Here is a 20,653-nt window from a genome sequence, read left to right on the forward strand (position 1 = left end):
TTCTCCAGATCACGTGCAGGTGTAGCACATGTTATGCGTCGAATATGATTGTTTCATATCTTTATCTACACAATGCACGCTTCGCGATAGAAATATGATAATCGAGTTTACGTTGAATGTAAGTAGTCACGTTTAGAGGTATTTTCTTTTCTTTTTTTTTCTTTTTTTTCTCTACGAAGCCTGACAGCAAGTGCTGTCTACCCGTTCTAAGTATCCTCGTGATCAAAAAAATTCGTCACTTGTTTGCATATGAATGTAATATATGCACACAAGTGTGACTTTCGCGAGTTATAATCGCTAATACAACTATATATAGAAATGCCACGAAAAATATTATTCTTTTTTTGTACTTAAACATGGATACCGTGATTGAGCATCCGCAGGTATGTGTCTGTGATCATTTTGGGGTCTCTAGGTATCGTCTGAGTTTCGTGAAGGTCTCAATTACTGTCATCGTAATTGTCTCGTCTTAAGTCGTTCGGTGCGGTCGTCTTGAGTCGTCAAAATAGCGCATTAATAGTCCGATTTAGATAGTGAAACGATGCCAGTTATAATCGTTATTTGAGACATCTACGTCGTTGAACGTGGATGTGACAATTCGCGATGATTATTGATTTTTCATCGAGCCTTTCAGCTCTGTGATGATTTTTCGATTTATATTGGTGACATTTTGATGAAATTTATTTATCGACGCTTTCTTCGAATTAGTTCTCGGGCTTGTAGGCACTGTAGGCCAGGTCGGAACCTGCGGACCTGCTAGCCCAGCCGTGGTGGTCGTGGTGAGAGTCTTCGTACGAGTGGACTGGGTGAGCCACCACTTCGTAGCTGCTGGATTGTTTCTGTCCCAGCAGCTTCTTGAGAGCAATAATTCCACTGATAACCAGAGCGATCTTGCTGATGATCAAAGCCTTGAATGCCAACAGGGCAAGAGCGCCAAGAGCGATTGGGATCAAAGCAGCAGCCTTCAGTTTCAACAGCAGAAGAATTGGCAGCAGAGATTTGACGATTTTCTTCTTCTTACCACGAGCTGAAAAAAGCAGAAAATAAAATTTTCAACAGGCGGACACACTTTCGGGAGCCTTGCTAGAACGTTATCTGTAAACGTGTTTGTTAACCGGTCGATGATCTCTAACGATTATTTGGTTCTTTCTTGATAGTTGATCCGTTGGAATATTTAATCAAAAATCATAGCGTTATTCATAGACCCGACTTGTCTAGTGCCAGTATGATTAGTCGAAGTCGATATTCAATCACTAATGATCGTCTTGTTTCGCGCTCCTGACGAGAAAGTCGTGTGACGAAGAAGTGTGTCGATCTCTCTGCAAACTGAGACCTGGATGCATCACATACGGATCTGAGCGAAATTAGCTTCAGATTTGAATAATTTGCTTCCTCAAATTCCTCGTGTATTACGATCGCGATGAAAAGAGAAGCTTCGAATAAACATTGTTCACGGGAAGAGATTACTGCTGGACGACAAAGGTGGAACTTACCCTCGTCGAATGAGCGAGAAACTTCTTCGGGAACTGAGAGTTCTAGGGTATGGCTAGCGAGGAACGTCCGAGTACGGTCTACCAGGGCTTCGTCAACGGCAGCTTCTTTCTCCTCGCCTTCCTGAGGAAGAGATGCTTCGATGTCGTGCAGAGATCGGCCGGAGTTTGCGCGGCTATAAAACAGATTCGTTCGTCGTTAACGCTGATGGTTAAATCGCACGTGAACAAATAACAACACAGTAGTTCTATCAATAAGGTGAATAGATATATACTATGTAGCGTGATACATGATTATTTGGTAAAATGTTATCGAATAGATGAATGAATCACGTTTCAATGAAATTCGAACATTGATTCACACTTTCGTGATTGTCGTTTCACTTAGAACTTGATTAAATCCAAATGTGTTTTTCAAAAAGTAAAACGTAAATATCCAACGTATCTGTACAAAGTCAGTCGGTAGTTGTGATTTAACATAGAGTGGATCTTCTGATCGAAAAGTAATATTGGAAGTCGTAGTCGTGGTCGTAGTCGTGGTCATTGTCGTCGTACACTGTAATCCAAGTTTCACTTCACTTTCCGTTTAAGAGAAGAATGAAAAAGGTATTCATTTTGTTTAATTCACCACACGGAATACAAATCCGCGTTTTCACTGTCCATGTCGTGCGTGGGTCTATCAGTCGTTCGTGTCCTTACCTGTCGGCCTTAGCTTCGTCAGTCTGTACAATCCGAAGACCGTCACTGATGTAGAGGTCGGCAGACCTAGCAGCACGATCGACGAATCGCAGGGCCTTGAGCTTCAGACAGACCGTGAGGTCTTGGTCAGCACAAGAAGAGTACACTTGAAGAGCATCACTGATAAGTGACCCGGTAGTTTCGGTAACAGCTTCCTGCTGAGATGCCGGGGCTGCGAAGGCGATGGCCAAGAGGCCAGCCGAAAAGACAGTCAAGAGTTTGAACATCGCGAGTGTTTGACAAAGTCGTTTATCGAATCGGATCTGATCGAGAGGATGCTCTTTTGCTCCTGACCTTCTCGTCACAGCGTTTGTATCAATACTGCTAAAAGGGGGCCGGCAGCTTGCTTTTATCCTCCTCGCTAAAGGGGTCTCGGTACGTTTTTGAAATTTTGATGGCCCCCACCTTTGGCACAGGCTATTGGTTCTTTACGAGGTTCAGCTCTTCCTCATTCCTACATTCATGTTTGCCAACCGCGAATGTGTGTGAGTCGGCTTGGCTGTGAGAGCCACGGGCGTGGATGTGTGTCGCTTGTCTTATTTATGTGAGCAGAACTCATTTTCGTGCGTGAGTATGCCGGGCCCGCTGCAGCGTCTCTTGTCGCCGATTCCCGGGCCGGGGGCCCCGTCTTCGGTTAGCAGTACCTCACGTATACGAACCACACAGTTTTCAAGGAAGCTCACGGTAGTCCATCTATCGCCTCGTATGTGCGATAGCTGACAAGGTCATAAATATTCAAAGGTAGGTTTCATTCGCAGCTGGAGCCAGCTGGCCAATGGCTGGAGTATCTACACCATGTATGTCACGTTCAATCTCGAAAAAATCGCTCGATCGCCACGTGGTCCACTCTTCATTCTCGTTGAAGTTCAACCGTAATCGGTTCTTCTTTCCCAAGTTTCATCTCTTGGACACAGGATACCGTTTTTTCACAACTACATTTTTTTCATGCTGAAGCAATAATCAGTCACTTTTCATTTGTGAAGCGACAACTACTGTAGTACGAGAAACTACATCAGATCAATCTCGGCTAACCGTTCGATGAAATCATGAAAAAACGTTAAACTTTCTTTTAGTGTAAAAAAGCTATTTTCACAACCATAAAAGAAGCTACCCAATGTTTTGAAAAAATTCTTCTTGAATATTACTCTATCGTTGTTTCTGTAGTGAAATTCAAGATTGAAAAAAAAAAAAAAAATTTCAAAAATTACAGTGAAGTAAAACGAAGCTGAGCTCGAAATCCATAATCGACCGAGGTCTGAACTTTCAACGCAAAAATTTAATTTGAGGAAGTGTGTTGTGAATCATTCACACGGGCAAAAATAATTTTTGACCTTGAATAGTTAACGGTCAGGAATTCAGCTGCCGGCACTGAATACGTTAAAGTATAGGGAGTAGGCCGTACGCCAGGAAATGGATATTGGCGTGTGATTTTTGCTTTATTTTTGTCAAATTTGTTGGCTCTCAAATACTGAGACCTGATTATGAACGGGTAGAAGGGCTCGTTCATCAACTTCCTCGCCAAAAAGAATTTAAGTTCTTTCTAACGAGATGGGTTTTCGTCAACTTGATGGTTGGTGGTAAAACTGGTAGCCAACTGCTAATGTCAAACACGTGGCGAGTACCACAAGCACTCGGCTTTTTCTTCCATACACGAGAGCCAGATCATATTTGTCACTTTGCGTGATGCTGTCTTTAGGAATATTCGTAAATTGATAGAAATCTTATTGATTTTAACATACGAATTAGGGAAGAATTAATTTATTCCATAGACTTTCGGAAAGTTTAACGGTTTTTTTCTAACTGGAATGTGCAAGCGATTGAAGATCGTGTGTATTGGGCTCGCGCCAAACCTCCATGGTGCCACTCCTCCCGCTGACCCCGAAAACTTGCCGCCTAGAAAAGCAAGAGAGAAAAGAAGAAGAAGAAGAAGAAGAAGAAGAAGAAAGGAAAAAGATGTCGGAAAAGGCTAGTTTTATAGGATGGCTTATTCGGAGCTCGTATCAAACCATTGCCAAGGTAACAACGTGCCTCACGTATCATAGGAGAAAGACAGACAAGATCACCCGAGCCTTTTTGAACGAGCAATAGCAATCGCTGCTAAATGTCAAAGTCAAAGTCAAACCCCGGCGTTCACACACGCGGGGAAAGATCAGCCTTCGACAACTTTCACCTGGAACGCGAAAGCCATACCGGCATCGAGCGAAGAGCTCGCATACAGAGTTTTCTTATTACCGATAAATATACCGGTCGCTTCCCATCCTTTGCAAGACGGCTCGAACCCACTCCGGGTTTGCAAGAGTAATAAGGACCGACCTGCTAACCACCGAGTCTACACTCTGGTCCCAAGTCAACTCGCCGCTGCAGAGGGAACACTTTCTTCTTTTCATCGGCGGCGAGAGTGAACCCGCAGAAGATTGAGGTCAGGTCAAGGCTCCCTTGAGGCACAGGCTCCCACGCGGCAGGCCTATATTCCTTCTTCGGCTTGCTGCGCAGCTTCGGTCCTGACGTAGTCATGGGAACCTGGTCAAGCCGACGACGACTGAACGCTACCGAGTCTGGCAGCGTTCTCCAAATACTTCGAACGTGTCGACGGACTCTAGTGGTCAGTGCGTAATGATAGAATTTCTAGCCTCCTTGACTGCGTACCAAACCATCAAGGAAGTCTTGGTTTTTATCGTCTGTCAGTATCACAGGTGTATTGGATTGAAAGGAATCCTCGCAATTTCTCAACTCAGGCATCCCGGAACTTGGGGTAAATGAAAATTTTAGGTTACATATCAAGTCGGCCACCGATCGTTGGCTGCGGGGACTCGAAGTTATTCCGAACCGACTGTAGAGTATGACACGATATCTTTTTCTCTGGCGTAGAGAGTGTTAGACGCACCGCAGAAAGGATGCTGCTGCCCGGACGGCCTGGTTTACTTATTCGGGTAGCCAGCGCGTCACGCGTACAAGTGCGTGCGGTGCGTGTGTGCGGTGCGGAGAACCGGCCCAACACCGTGTGCGACGGCCGCGTCGCGGCGTCGTCGTCGGCCGATTGCCGTACGCAGGGAATAGGAAATGCGACGTTCCCGACTCTCGGCCAGAGTGAGTACACCGCGGTCAAAATTGGGATTAACCGAGGTGTTTGTGCATCCGGTTTCACATCACCATCTTTCTGCTTCGAGTTCCAGGCTTTGTGAATGTCCGCAGCCAACTCACGCGTGACTGGATACATTTAGAGATATACCTACGGCTTGAGTAAGTAGACGATGAGACCATGCTTGGGGCTACGTGGGACGAGACACTTGCTGCTAATTGTAGGATTCTTTTCTTCCATGGATGCCGAGGGTCTTCCTTCCAAAAGACATCTGAGCCACCCAACTGGCACAATCTAATCTTTTGCGGTTTCTTTTACGCTGAAATTACACCTACGGTGCAGAGCCGTGGATAACAAAAGTGGTAAGACTTGTTTGGGATGCGATACGCATATACACATATATGTGTAATACCTACGCGCTTACGTGTGTGCTGAAGATTAGAACATGTGAAAACGGAAGCCAGCTGTGTCAGTCCCTTGACTTATGACCTACTTAAAACGTAACTGACATTATCCGATCAATCTTTTAATGCGGATATACCCTGCAATGCAGATTCATGTACATGTTCAATGAGCATTGAGTTGCAGGTTCCCGATTGGCTTGTAGAAACGTCTCGATATCGCTTCTAGTTGTATATTTACTAGGTGCGCACCAATAACCCAGATCGAACGCGTTGGCGACGATTCAGCCGAGCTTGAGACGAGAATATAAATTCAAAACCTGACTTCGAGTTACGTTTACTTGTGTATATCTGTGCAGTGTAGGTTGTTTTCTTCGTTCCGTTGAACGAGGATGTCTGAGATCTACATCTTTACACGCCGCAGTGGGTATAGACCAGTTATTTCTTTAATTAGCGTTTATTTTACTTTTTTTTTCCTCTTCTTTCTATGCTTTTACTCTATTATTAGTTCAATGCATTTGTCCTGGTACAAGAACGTCAGGTACAACGCTACGAAGATACACAAGTACATTTATAAAATTTTTCAATTTATTAAGCATCTATATATTTTATATTTATATATATATATATATATATATATATATGCATATCTATATACATATCCATACACGTACAATTAGATAATATTTATAAATTAATTAATTGTAATTAAATACTGAGGGTATTTGAGCATGAAAGTAGGGTCAATAGACGAAGAAAACAACAATGATTAAAAACAAGTATAGAATATGTCAACGGACCAGGAGAAGAAAGGCGAGAGAAATTCATGAAAGTAACCGTTGAATCACATTGCTTAAAAAAGCTTAATTTACGATAACAATAAAGAATTATACACAAATATCAACAGAACATAGAAAATGCGGAAATGATGAATGAAGGCAATCTATAAAAGAATGAATGAGTAAATATTGATTGCTTTGTGCGAAAGTATGAGATAATAAAAGTGAAGGTAATGTAAGGTCTTTTTCATAACATTTAAGTATGAAAGTCTTATGACCATTTCGGTGAGAATGGTCTCTGGTGTAGTCAATAGAGTATTCCCAGAGAAGGATAATTAACCTCGCATTTTACTCTTGCGTGTCGAGAGAACAAGGAAAGTACCATCTTTTGCTTTAAGCACGTAGAATTTCGGAATCTCTATGAATGGTCTAGGCGGAATGCGGCTTATACGCTGAGTAGGCGATGTCATGGCTTGATCTAGCCCATCCACTGGAACCATGGCCTCCAGCTACCTGCACGACTTCGTGGCCACCGCTGTCACCGCCACCCGAGACTAGCTTCTTCAGACCAATAATGGCTGCGAGAACGAGGGCGAGTTTGCTGACAATTAAAGCCTTTCCGGCAAGTAAAGCCAGGGCACCTAGAGCCAATGGTATCAGTGTGCCACCGATGAGAAAGGGGATGGCCAGCAGCCCACCCATCTTCTTCTTCTTACGACCTTCATAATATGAAAAATGCATCATCAGCGAGGTTTAACATAGGAGTGATTAATTGCCTTACCCAATGGCAATCAATTATACCCAAGAGTCGAACAATCGGGGCCTCCGTATGATTATATTATATTGTGCTGTCCGTTAGTGTCTATGGTCAATGGATGATAAATGACTTCAATGGCTATCTTTTTTATCCTTTGCAGATGATCATGGTTTGGTTATGATCAGTAGCGTTCTGTGTTTCAAATACTGTGATATTATGCCGGTTTCTGGAATACAGTTACGAAAATCACTTTTACGATGTGTAAAATTCTTAAGTCCTCAAATTGGCTTGTGATCATACTTGTGAAACTATGGAGTAGAAATAATTTCGCGGATGACCCGATTGCTTAAACCTAGGCAAAGCTAATCACCCTCTCTCACTCACCCTCCTCTGTTAAGCTTCTCTGGAGCTCCTCGACGTTTGGTAACTTTAGCTTGAGAGTGTGACTTCGGAAGAAGCTTACAACCTTGTCGAAGATTATCGAGTTGAGGGCATCTTCTTTTTCCTCAAGAGCTCTGGGAAGTTCCGCTTCAATTTCTCGTTCGGATTTTGTTACCGGCTCCTCGTCCAATCCTTTGTCTTTAGTCAAAGTGATACCGTCTGACAGAGTGAGTTCCAAGCTCCTGGAGATTCTATCCATTGCACTGATCAGCTTCAGTTTGAGGCAGGAGCTGAGGTCAGCCGAGGAGCACTCCTTGTATATTTGGTACACATGTTGAATGTCACCGAACACGCCGTTTGAAGACCTCCCTGAATCTTCGATCGAGTTGCCGTCGAGTTCTGGTGATCGTGCCGATGCTATCGCGATGAAGAGAGCGAGGACGACGTAGCGCGGAAAGTGTCCCATGCTTGACGATGAATGATAACCTGAGGAATAAGAAATTCGATGGTATATTATCGTTACATTCAGATGACTGTCACGTCAGCGAGGGATCAATATAACAAATGGTCACTGTGGTCTTGAGAATTGAAGAAATAGGTAATATCGATTTCACTAATTCACTATGGAGCAAATCAGATCTCCCTTAATTTCAAACGAAATTTTGGTTGTACCTTTTGTGTAGTAGCCGGGGTGCTTCGGAAATGTGATAAAAAAAACTACCAACTCTGATTAAGTTGAAATAGCCTCAAATTTGGAAAGACGACACTAGCAAGATGCGTTCTTCGGAGCACTAGTAAGACTGTACGTAACACGAGCCCAGCCCTAGCTCTATATATCTGTCCGAGTGTACCACCGTGGCAGTACCTGGAATGCCTCCCACTCCAGATCCTGTCTCAGAGATGCCTGTGGAGTATTTTCAGAGAGCGAGCAATGAGTTTACATTTCAACAACAACCACCGGAGCGAGGCAAGACGGGTGTCGATCTGTCCCTACCATTATGTATCCCCCGTCGCCTCCTGGACCTGCGTGAGCCACGCAGGTGAGTCGTTACCAGGATCATGGCGGACCGGCCAAGCAGCCAGGCAGCCAGGCAGCCAGACCAGATTTTATTCCAGTGTTCTTTTTACCGAGTACCTTTTTTCCTGCAATGCCTTTCTTCGTGGTACCCCCAGCCTGCCGGCCGGTCATCCAGCAAGCGTAGCAACCCGCTGTCCGCATCCACGAGGACCTCTAGATGATGGTAAAACAACTGGGTCACACCAAGTGAAAACCGCAAAGCTAAACGTGGCGCGATGCGTCTCGTATATAAAATTGCTGCGGAATCGGTCAGCCAGCTCGGAATACCCGTGCGTGGTCATGCAGCGCCGATTCGTGGTGATTAATGTTTGTTCTAACAGCATTGCAGCAAACAGCAAGTCCACATGTGCGTTACAGGCATAGTATCGAGGTGGTGGTCAGTCATACAGGTAGGCATTTCGACATAATCACAAAAGCGGAAAGGATGGTTGGATAGACCAATGCTTGGTCGCGTCTTATATGATATCGGTCAATCGTCGTTCGAATGAAAGAACGAACAAACTAACGAACGAAGAGGGGAAAGAAATGGAAGTATAATTGAGCGGAACACGTTACGTTGAGCTTCGCGTCCTTAATTCCACCTTATCGTCAGTGGTTTTACTCCTTAAAAGAACGCTGATTGTTCTTAACACGTATCGCGTGCCGTTCTTGCTATTTCCACGGTTATATTATTCGCACTTCGGTGGGTACGTCGATGACCGGCGTACTTGAACTACTTAACCAATCGCTGATTACCACGAGTTCCGGATCTTTTTATTTTCTTCTCTGTTCGTCTTCCTGCCTCCTCTGTACCCCTCCGAGCAAAAAATCGTCGGCTATCCTCTTCTTACCCTTAACCGGTATCACAGCTATACATCCACTCGTCTCTCAGCCCTCGAATACCAGTGGCGAGTCCTATCTCTATACAGCCTCCGGCACTCTCGGTCCAGGTTACACCGTGGAATGTACGTTATCCGGTCACAGTCTGGGACCAGCCGGAACGTAAACGCTCCCATCGGCTACCTTGGCCTTGTCGCCTTCCTCGCACCTTCTTCTTCTTTCTTGTTGACTCTCCGGTTCTCAGGCCTCTGCCTCCTTCTGATGCTCTCATCTATTCATGCGTAACTCGATAGACCGAGCACCCAATACATGAGACGAGTCTTTGGGGCAGGAGGTTACGGTAAAAAAAAGTCTCGTGTCTTATGGGTAGAGAGAAAATTTTCTCGATGGTAAAAAACTATTTCTGGACATAATATTCTCGAATACTCTTCGGTTTGATATTTTTTAACTCTGACAGACAACGAAAGTTACGAAATGTTAAGTACGATGCATGTGACCTTTTCTGGGAGTTGGAAAACTCGGAGATGCCGTAAGCGTCGCTGCTGCTTTTGCCGTCCATTTTACCGTTGTGCAATTCGGATCAAACGTGACAAAAATTGCAATAGAGCCTGCTCTATTCGGCACTGGTCTGTGAACTAAGATCATAATTCAGAAATTTAGATAAACGGTTGTTTAGTATTGAGCGCGTTGTGCTTATGGCTAAAATTCATCTTCTTTGAAGATAACGAGACTGCGTGCTGGAAAGGAAAAATACAACACCGAAAAAGCAGCATGGCAATGCTTAATTGAGGCACTGGTAAGAGATGAGCGTAAAAACCTGTGTCGAAAATTCGAATGTCATTACTGGTATGTATAAAGCACGTGGAGTTATGCAACTTTCTTTCTATATCTACCAGATTAATAATTACCTGCGTACTATATGCTATATTGTAGCAGCGTTCATCATTCGAAAATGCGGAAAGGTCTAGGTGAGAAAACGCAAATCTCGCAGGACAGATAAACAAGCAGCTTCTTCATCTTGATAACCGAATATTATTGCAGAGGTCACTCGGAGTCTAATGGTCAAGCGTTTCGTATTGTGGTTAATCTGATAAAACAACATTTCTCTAACAATTTCCCGTTGCAAATTATTAGATTTCTGTACATAGTTACAAGACGCCTGGTAGACTCAGCAACCTTGAATGAGACCAAGGCCGTTCGGCCAGAAAAAACCGCGAAAATGCCTGCAATATCCCTCTGGGTTTAATGTTTCTTTGTCATAAAGTTTACAACTGCGTGACCCCCAGACACAGAGAGGAACTTACGTGCATCAATAAGAATCATAATAGCTTTATTACCCTTTTGCGTGATTCGAAAGACATTTAAATATTTCGTTCTTATTAGTCTGCCGCTATAGTTGTACTCATACGTAATTTCTCGGTTTGGTGCGAATGGGGAATTGTTGTAAGATACATCCTTTCTGGTGTTGAATCTGTCGCTATTACATCTCTGGCCCACTTTTGCATAAGACCTGCGCTACTTGTGCGTCTACGGTGTGAGCACATGCTTACAATGGTTACGTCACTACGGATATTGCGATTATCTAACAATTTTCATGGAAAAATCATCTGAATCCAGACATTGTTCAGACAATTTGATTCTAATACTCTGTGGTACCACCGCATCGCATCGTGTAACAAAACTCGGAAGATGCATTTTTGAATCATCACAACAACTCCAGTTAATTGACCTGCGTTATACTATTACTTGAGACGTTTCAGTTACCTACCATATGCACGCATCCATGATCAATGCGTGATTCGTCAATATGGAGGGGGGTTTCAGCAGTAAGATACCGTTATCTGGGAAACCTCAAATGTGGACCTTAGGACCGGTAAAGAAATGAATGATGGTTCTCATCTTTTACCGATTATCGTCCGCACCATCTGCACCACATTAAACGCACGCGTATTGTCATCACATTTCGCCGCAATGGATCTGCAATCAATGCATTTTAATCAATAGAACTTGAAGACCATTGTTTTCATCGAAAATAAAAAATATTAAAAATTTTCATAGGTTTGAACAATAGATATTTATCAAATGAGTAGAAGGTTATTGACGCCTTTATATAAACACAGGCTAAAGATAAACTGATTGAATAAAATGAATAAAAAATCATATACATGCATAACTCGCGCGATTAAAAATGATCTGACAATGATTTCTGGAAGTGAAAAGAATTCGTATAAATACCCGCTGCTCTGCTTTACCCGGTTTTCCTTTAATGCTGATTCCGGATCCACTCGGATTCAATATAATCGTATGCAAGGAATTGCTGAGATACGTGCTATTTGGATGGATGGCGGTTGGGGTACTAACAATATTCTGAAGTGACTTCGCGTAGATATTCAAAAGATGTGCCCAAGTATGTCTATGTCAAGGCCATAAGATGATGATTTTGAAGTCCATGGGGTACAAACCCTGGCCGAAAATTTCCGAGCAATGATCTATGTGGATGGTTCCTGACTTATAACTATTGTTGACTAGGTACGTTTTGTATTCACGATGTTTATTATAAATACATAAATGTACAGGATGGAACGGAAATTCCAGTCGAAGTCGTAAGTTAAAAGGAGAGAAAGAGCCGTCTGAAAATCCCAGTAGGTCAAATTTTTTGTTAACAAAAGTTGTGTAAAAAAAACTTTGATGTCGATTTTCCGTAAAATAAATATAAAAAAAAATTATTACCCTTAAAAGCATTCATCCCTAAAATTTCGAATTATTTTTGATCGCAACTTTTTCATTATACAAGTTACAACAAAAAAATACTAACAAAAGTTGTTGTTAACGTCACTATCTACAAAAAATCTTTGTGTAAAATTTTTGTAGGAGCTACAGTTTTCATGATAAATCCAGAAAACTAATTATGCCCTTATTTTCAAGATACAAGTGTTAAAAAAATGAAACGCACGTAATGCACGGTTTGATCTCGGACTTACTGTAGTAACAGTTTGTGAAAATACTGAGTTTCTTTTCCAGTTCATAAACGGAAACGAATTACAACTTAGCATATCAATTCGGTCAATACAGTCTCAATTTTACAGTTCTTGCGTGGAGATCGGATCTACGTGATGCAAAGGAATTCACAAATGAAGAACGAATTGTTAGCACATTCATGAGCGTGTGATTCAGGTTGTTAAAGCACCATGAATCATGAATGAAATCCGTGTATCCATCGTCGAGGTAACAATAGGATTCGAAATTTAAAAAAATTAATCAAAGAAAATGATCAGAAAATTCATCTGAAAGTAAATTAGGGAACTAAAAATTTACCAAGTCGATATGAGAAACTTGTTCACTTTGACCTTATTAAAACGCATTTTCTGCAGCTAACGGGATGTAATACCATGCGTGCACGCTTACCAAACTTGCCTCACCACGTTTCGCTTCACTTTTTCATTAAAAAGCTTAAACTATTTCTTTTGAATATTACTCATCAGTTTTTTGGATAACTTTCTACTTCATTTCCGTAAATCGTAGCTCGTTAAACTACGGATGTCGAAAATTAAGAATGATTGATTGCAAATTATGAATGCAGACTGTATTGACAATGAGCCCATTTTCCAATTTTGACAAATTTGGACTTTTTCATGTCTAATTCTAACGATCTAAAATAAATGATCCGAGTGATTTCTTACATTTGAATACTCTTCATTATGATGGCAACACATTCTCATAAGACGAATTTACCTCGCTCTTCCCCACTATTCTTTGCCACTAGTAAAACTTTCACGCAATCCTACTAATAATTTAGTGGCAACGATAAACGAGATTATTCGAGATACCAAGTACCGCATGGTATTTGATGCGATGTGAATAACATATCACTGCTACACATATCACACGAAAAATATGTGACGGGAGGAACGGGTAGAGGGAAATAGAATTGAAAGTAGCTGTAGGTTATTTAACGGTAAACGATATCTTCGTCTCTAGGCTGGATTCCATAGGCCGGAACAAGTAAGCAAAATAACATTGCCGGTAGTATGATTACATATGTATATTGCAATGACTCCCTACGAAATGACATGATGTATTTCATTTTTTTGTTTTTATTTATCTATTTCTTTATTTTTTCTTATTTTTTTTTTTTTAATATTTATTACGCTTTTTTGTATAAAAATATTACGCTAGTGTACTTAGCAACGTGAAACACATATATGGTGACACTGGTCAGGCGTAAAGTCTTCAAGGATCGTCTGTCTGTTTCGTAGAAGAGTCTCATAGGCGAGCTCAGAGAATGTAACAAGAGAAGAGAGGAAAAAAAATTCGGTAAGGATGTAGTCAACGTATCTGTCTGTTCTGTAGAAAGAGAGGATTATGTACAGTTTTTGTCAAGTGAATTCATTCTTGCCGTATAGTTCAACGCGTGTATCCGAACATATCAATGGAGATGAGTGAATGTAAGGCTTGCAAAGTACTTATTGTTAAAGTTGAAGTCAAGTCCAGTGTTGAATAGTCAACGTAACTTGGTGTGTTTGATTTGAAGTCAGAAGTTTTTAAGCTACAAGTCTGTTGAGTGTCGCATAAATTGTACCTGTATAGTTCATCAGACATTGTCCGATATCGTCGAGTACAGTAAAAAAAAAAAACCCAAAAAGTTTGTCAGGTCAGTTTCATTATACTAACTCTATAAGATTAAATAAGAACCTAGTACAGTTCCTTATCCTATGAACACGTGAAACACGTTGTTCGTTTGTTGCAATTTAAAGAATAAATAGTGTTCATTTGATTAAATAATAAATAACCATTTATAATATTATTAACGAGTATTCGAGTGGTACCGGTGATCGTGACCATCTTAGAACTTGCTCAGTTTTCGGTGTTCAACACCTAAAGTAAGTGAAAATTAAGATGTTGGTCAAGAGAAAACATTCATCCAGCAAACGGGAAATAGGATGATGGTTTCAAGACGAAAGGTGATTTACACGCGATCAGTGCTAAACGCCACGTCGCGTCGTGTGAGACTATCCCGAAAACTACGTTCTTGATGACGGTGCTTTGATGCTTCGGATGAGCTCGCTAGATGACCTGAAACAAAAAAGAAAAGGTTTAATCTCTTGCATCAGAATCCCGCTTTCTTTGAATGCGGAGTGGAGAGGCGAGGGGGGGGGGGGTGTAGCATGTAATTTCTGATTGCTACTTAATACTTTAATAGTTATTCTTATTCGCTTGAGTGTCGATTTGAAATTTGTGAAATCAACTTTCTCCGCAGAATAAACGTTGATCCGAAAAAATGTCTCATTCCCCACACAAAAATATAAAGAAGACCTGCGTTCAAAAATGAAGTATACTTACTGGAAAAAATAGAATCCCTAGGTAGTAATGGCGCGCCCTTATTGCGCAGGCTGAGGGACGTACGCGCGGTAAGCGAGGTCTTGCGCAGTCTCAGCATCCTGAGGAAGACTTCTGGCCCATCCGTGCCCACTGCTGCCACCACCACCTCCGCCGTATCCTCCAAAGTCGGGACCACTGCTATATCCACCGCCGCCGCCGCCGCCGTGAGGATCGTCGTGACTTACGTGCGAGCTGCTGTGGTGAGGATGAGAAACTACCTCGTACGTGACCGTCTTCTGCTGACCTCCCAAGAGCTTCTTCAAGCCAATGATGGCCGATATGAGAAGAGCGATCTTTCCGATAAGGAGAGCTTTACCAGCGATCAGAGCAATTGCGCCCATCGCCAGTGGGATTAGAGCCGCCATTTTCATGGCCATGATCATGAGAAGTGGTCCAAGAATTTTAGCAGCCTTCTCTAAAAGTTTGAAAATTGGACATACATAAGTGTGGGATTTGGTTCAAGCATCGCGTGATGATATATCGTATCCTAAAATTTTTGTAAAAATAAAAACACTTGAGCTACGATTGGCGGTGGTTCAGTGTACGGAAGCTGAGCACGTACCCAGACATGATCGTAAGTGTGTCAAAAATCGTATGGAGGTAGGCTCCGTACAGCTCGAAAGGGTCAAGGGGAAGCGGAACCAGTTCCTCAGTGGGTCAGCATCTCTGGCAGCGTAACGACTAACTCTAAATATGCTACAGTCTGGTCAACTTGAGATTGTAGCACAATATACCTGTGCACGTCTTTTCGTGGGAACCCTATGGGCGCCACAGTAAGAGAGGGCGAAGGCCAATGACTTTGAATTCATTATCCCTTCTTTCTAAGAACGCTATGTACCAAGGTTTGAGAAAGATTGGAAGACAGATAACACGCTGCTTTTGACCTGTTTAACTGAGTCGGTAGTCCGTTTCGTTTTTCGCGTATTGTATAGACCCAACATACTCTCAAACTAAATGGTTTTTATCCATTTGCCACTGAACTCTATTGCGAAATTTGTACTGGATAAACATATGCTCGGAAGCTAAGTACTAACATAACCGGTCGAGCAGAGTAGTGTCTAGCGAAGATCAAGTTAGTATTTGTTGAACTCCGTTATTTGCTGGTGCTCAGCACGCAAGGAAATTTTTATATCTTCATTCTCGCATATTCTCGAAGGTACGATCAATCTCACAGAAGTTGATCTAGTCACGGTATTTTTCATATGATAGTTTTATTTCATCGGCCCAATTCACAGACTAAGAATATGCTCTTCTTGCATAGGTGAAACACTGACTACTATAGAAAAAATCTCTAGGTGCATTATTCTTTTCGAACGTACGGTAAGCCGTGTGCATGTTCTGTTTGTTCATCGCTCGAACTTCCGGCATTTTATCTGAGAACGGTCTTTACTGGGTGGTACTTTGGTCGCTAACTCTATCTCTGGGAAACTAGCCCAAACTTCCGGCATTGCTCTCCCTTCATTTCGCGGACACGGATTCATCAGCCCGTAACGAATGTAAACAACAGTTTTTATAAACTTTATATACTAACTCTTTTTTCCACGGGCATCACCAACGCTGTCGCTGATGTCTTCCAGACTGCGGCCGGCTGACTCAACGACCCCGAGGATATCACGGCCCTTCAGGTCAACTTTAACGGTATGCGTTCTCAAAAATCTTCCCAGGCGGTCAAAGAGCAAAGTATCCACGTCAGTTGCCTCGATGGACCTGAAAGTTGAGAGAACAGTTGTAAAGACAACGTTGGACGGTGTTTTACCTTAACGTTATTCATAATTAATTTCCATCTACGGTACTCCAACGAGTTGAGAGTATACTACCGTATGTTTGCACGGTGAAAACAAGTTTCTAGGGTCAACGTACGACAAACCATAGATACAAATTCCTCATGATTGGCAGCAAAAAGATATTGGTAATTCTGATTGTGAAACCCAGTTTGATTAATGTTACGAAACTACGATGATAAAATGAAACTGACCTTGGAGGATCCTCTTTGGCATTCGAAGTTTTGACTATGGTGATCCCATCGCTTAAATAGATGTCATCCTTGTCGGTTAGCATCTTGTCAATAGCGCTGACGACCTTGGACTTCACGCAGTTGACCGATTCCTTGTTGAGACAATCGGAGTACATGGATGATATCGGATCATCTTCGTTTCCGGTTTTTTCATTACTTGCTGGCAGAGCCGTGACGGCCACAACCGCAAAAACTAGCACTAAGACTTTGTACATGGTGTTCCAACCCGAAGCCGACAGAATCGGTAAAAGTGAATTGCTTTTTACGTAGTAAAAAAAATATGGCAAGGCCCGAGCAGACCTTCGCCTATGACACGTGTCGACTTGTATGTGCATCTAAAAGAGCGAAGATTGCTTTTATACCGACGAGGGTACGCGCCAGCCAGTCTCCCCCACCTGTATTTTGGCAAGGTAAAAAAGCTGCACAACAACGAACCGAGAAAAAAGACACACACACGAAAGGCCTTAGCTCTGGCCACTACCATAGTCCTACTTCGGGACCCATTAAGGAAGGGGGCTCCAGCACCGTTCAGCGAGAGGGGATCACTCCATTCTTGGGTGATACATATACATACAGTAATACCGGACGTCTTGGGAACGGATGGCAATAAAATTGATCGCCAAACGGGGAGCTGAGGTGCCGGGTGAAATATTTAATTTAGAAACTTTTTCACAGTGAGTATAGATGTTCCTTTCCCCGGCGTGACACTCCTGAAGATCTCGATTCAGTAATGAAATTCCAACGTCGAAGATTTGGCACATGCAAATTGAACGCCATTATTCCCAAGGGAATAATGCGCCACCCGGAAAGTAATCAACCAAATTTCTCAAACGTCTTCTTCGATTCACGGTCGTGGGAAATGGGCCGTGAGCTCGCGTCGACCCTCGCACAGGTGTCCATTGTATGCTGAGTGGATGCGTGCCTATTGCTTAAATAATCATATCATAGAGCAATAACGTCACGTCTCTTTCAGCAATAAGAATCGACGGGACTAATGGCTTTCTTATACCGAACCGAGGCTTCTAACCAATCATCTACTGACCGGCACTGACGGCCACCAAAAAACCAAAACGACCAATGTCCGTTCAAATGTATACTCGGTATTCTAAATCACGAAGTTAGTCGGTTTGTGGGTTAAGCGACCACGAGACAGCATTGCGGTTCAACGTTTAGCTAATACGTACACTAAAGAATAAAAATACCAATTAAACTAATCCGTAAAATTATTTTATGGCCTTAACCAGCTTCCAGCGATTGGTGCATTTTTCTCAATTAGAATCTGTAAACAAATTTCAACCATCCACCACGGCCCGTCACACGTGTCACGTACCTGCAGTAGGTAATGCCGTACGATCAGTTGGCACCGTTTAGTCCGATCGACGTTGCTTTTTAATTTTAGGGTTCGGTCTGCCTCACCACCTCAGTTCATGTTCCATTTTTTCAACTATCATAAAAAGTGGAATTTCTAAGACATTATAATGTTGGATTCATAATTATGAAGTATTCTGTCTTGTTTTATCGAAGTTCAGTGGCTGTAAGGGTCCACTCACGCGCATATGTGTGTAATTTTCTGCCGCTCCAATGCTTCTAAGTCGGGATGTTGAACGACATTTTAATACAGCTTAGCACAATGTTATGCCATTTTATTTCAAAGACAGGATTTAGCCACTGCAATGCATGCCTCTTAAACCAACTAATGCAAATCGTTCCGCTAAATTTACTCTTCCGGTAAAGAAACTCCGTATAGCCATGACCTTAGTCTGGAATCCTGTGTACCTTGATTAACCAGTCATTCAAATTTTGCGTAAGCAGATGCTTGTGTCAATTGATACTCTGCAGAGAAATCGCGTGATGAAATTTTTAAGCTATTTTTTAATTAAAACTCTGATCGGATTAGCATTTTTTTCAAAGATATTTTTATGGAACATTCTAGTTATTTCTAAATATTCTTGTTCTACTTTGCAACGTTTCAAATTTCCTCGAAGGATTTCTTTTATTCCATAGTAATTTAACTAAAAGAAAATTATCCATTCGACCTACTCCAGTTGTTTTCCCTAATAGAAGAGAAAACTTAGTCGAGTATATTAGAAATATATCAGTCTGTGTAGAAACAATAGTTTCAACTGAAACTTATTTTAGCCACGTGAATGGAATAACTTGATTCTAGTCTTTTGCTTCGAACTGCACTGCGTGGAGGATTCACGAACGAAGAGTAATTTCTTTGTCCTTGGATCGAAATTGTTGGTTTCTGACATGTATAATACGAATTGATAGCATATCCTCTTCGCTACGTTGAATTTTCCATACAGACTCAGAAAACTTTTACACAGAAACACTGGTCAAAGGTCCTGGAAAAATTAGATGCATCTCGAAAAACGTGACCAATATTACAACAAAAAACCTCGCTGATAATTGTGAAAATTTCAAAAATTACCATTCATCTAAACAAAACTATGGAAAAATCTGATTCAGACAACTGGAAAAACTCCCGTAAAAGAACGTTAAAAATTTATTACAAAACTGAGAGCTGATCCATGCAACAACATTTTATTTAAGAAAATTACGTACAGAGCATTCCATCTGAATTCCATCAATTTTTGACCTCATGATTTTGAGTATTGTTGAAATTTTTTCATACGTCTACTTTTTTATAGAATACTTTTGGAATTACATCAGCCATTTGTATAACTGTATGATATTTTAACATGGGTATCATGTGCATCCAGAATTAATTAAGATATTTTCAATCTGTCAAATATTTAAACCTTGATCTCCGATTTTCAGAGTACCACAAAAAATATAAATAGATTCTGTCACAAAACCGATCTTCAAATAACTGAAAAAGCAAACAAGAATCCAAGTATTTTTTGTAATTTTGAACTCTTATATTATAGATTTCGGTCACGCATCATTGGAATTCTAAATTCTCAAATAGCTACAACCCCGGTAAAGTAAAAGATTCTTTAGTTGCAAAATATGTTCTGGAATAAAGTATTCTGAGAAATCGATTGTAACATCAAAATTCATGAGTAACAATGGTCTTTTATAGAGAAAAGTATCTATAAAAATTTCTATTTCGCCACTCGCATTGAAGAAAAACGATTTTTTCTGGAATGAGTTCACACCAGTTTGAAGTTTAAGAGTTAAAAAAACATGAAACTATAAAAATGTTTGAATATTCATAACTGAAAAATTAGTGTGCAGAAAAATAGAGAGTCCAAAAATTGTACGTTTCACAAACGCTTCTCTGACCTGAAAAAGTTTCAACAAAATTGAAAATAATGGGATTAAAACCCAATCGAATCAACATGGAATGTCAAACATGAATAACTTATAACTAATCCTAGCCATCTTTACAAAATTGACAAAAACCTAACGAAGATTGTCAAAAAGAATGCTCGCAGTGGTTCACGAATATCATTCCCGATTTAATTTTCTTTATGTTCCGAGATAGTACAGGAATCGTGTCATTTGCAGCTGCACGTTAAATGGAATCAGACGCGTAACTAGAAAACACTTTTGGAGGGGTCCGAGACGATATACTACAGAGAGATGGAAAATGGACAGAAAATTAGTTTGAATACCTTTCTCTCTCTCTCTCTCTCTCTATCTCTGATCTCATAAATATACTTCCTTTTAAGGACTTTACGTTACCTGCCACTAGCATGCAAAAATATATTTGTGTGATGATGAAAACGGTAAAAGAAAAGAAAAAATATTTATGGTTGGCGGGGCAGG

The 20,653-nt window shown here is 41.4% G+C and overlaps 2 protein-coding genes across 2 annotated transcripts; both read right to left on the reverse strand.

Annotated features, from left to right (window-relative positions):
- Positions 1-172: 172 nt before the first annotated feature.
- On the reverse strand, positions 173-8,111 carry LOC124416237. The gene is made up of 14 exons (XM_046897165.1): positions 7,629-8,111; positions 6,919-7,206; positions 6,206-6,257; positions 5,849-5,933; positions 5,502-5,601; positions 5,216-5,435; positions 4,859-4,974; positions 4,550-4,783; positions 3,851-3,918; positions 3,631-3,768; positions 2,806-2,944; positions 2,190-2,658; positions 1,494-1,666; positions 173-1,027 (listed from the first exon to the last, which is right to left on the reverse strand). Exons 1-14 carry the CDS (start codon positions 8,089-8,091, stop codon positions 705-707), a joined length of 2,868 nt encoding a protein of 955 aa, XP_046753121.1. The 5' UTR covers positions 8,092-8,111; the 3' UTR covers positions 173-704.
- Positions 8,112-13,843: 5,732 nt separating this feature from the next.
- On the reverse strand, positions 13,844-17,250 carry LOC124416494. The gene is made up of 4 exons (XM_046897621.1): positions 16,877-17,250; positions 16,433-16,608; positions 14,863-15,316; positions 13,844-14,595 (listed from the first exon to the last, which is right to left on the reverse strand). Exons 1-3 carry the CDS (start codon positions 17,248-17,250, stop codon positions 14,901-14,903), a joined length of 966 nt encoding a protein of 321 aa, XP_046753577.1. The 3' UTR covers positions 13,844-14,595; positions 14,863-14,900.
- Between the last annotated feature and the right edge of the window lie 3,403 nt (positions 17,251-20,653).

This window comes from Diprion similis, chromosome 2 (assembly GCF_021155765.1).
Source record: "Diprion similis isolate iyDipSimi1 chromosome 2, iyDipSimi1.1, whole genome shotgun sequence".
Lineage (NCBI taxonomy): Eukaryota > Metazoa > Arthropoda > Insecta > Hymenoptera > Diprionidae > Diprion > Diprion similis.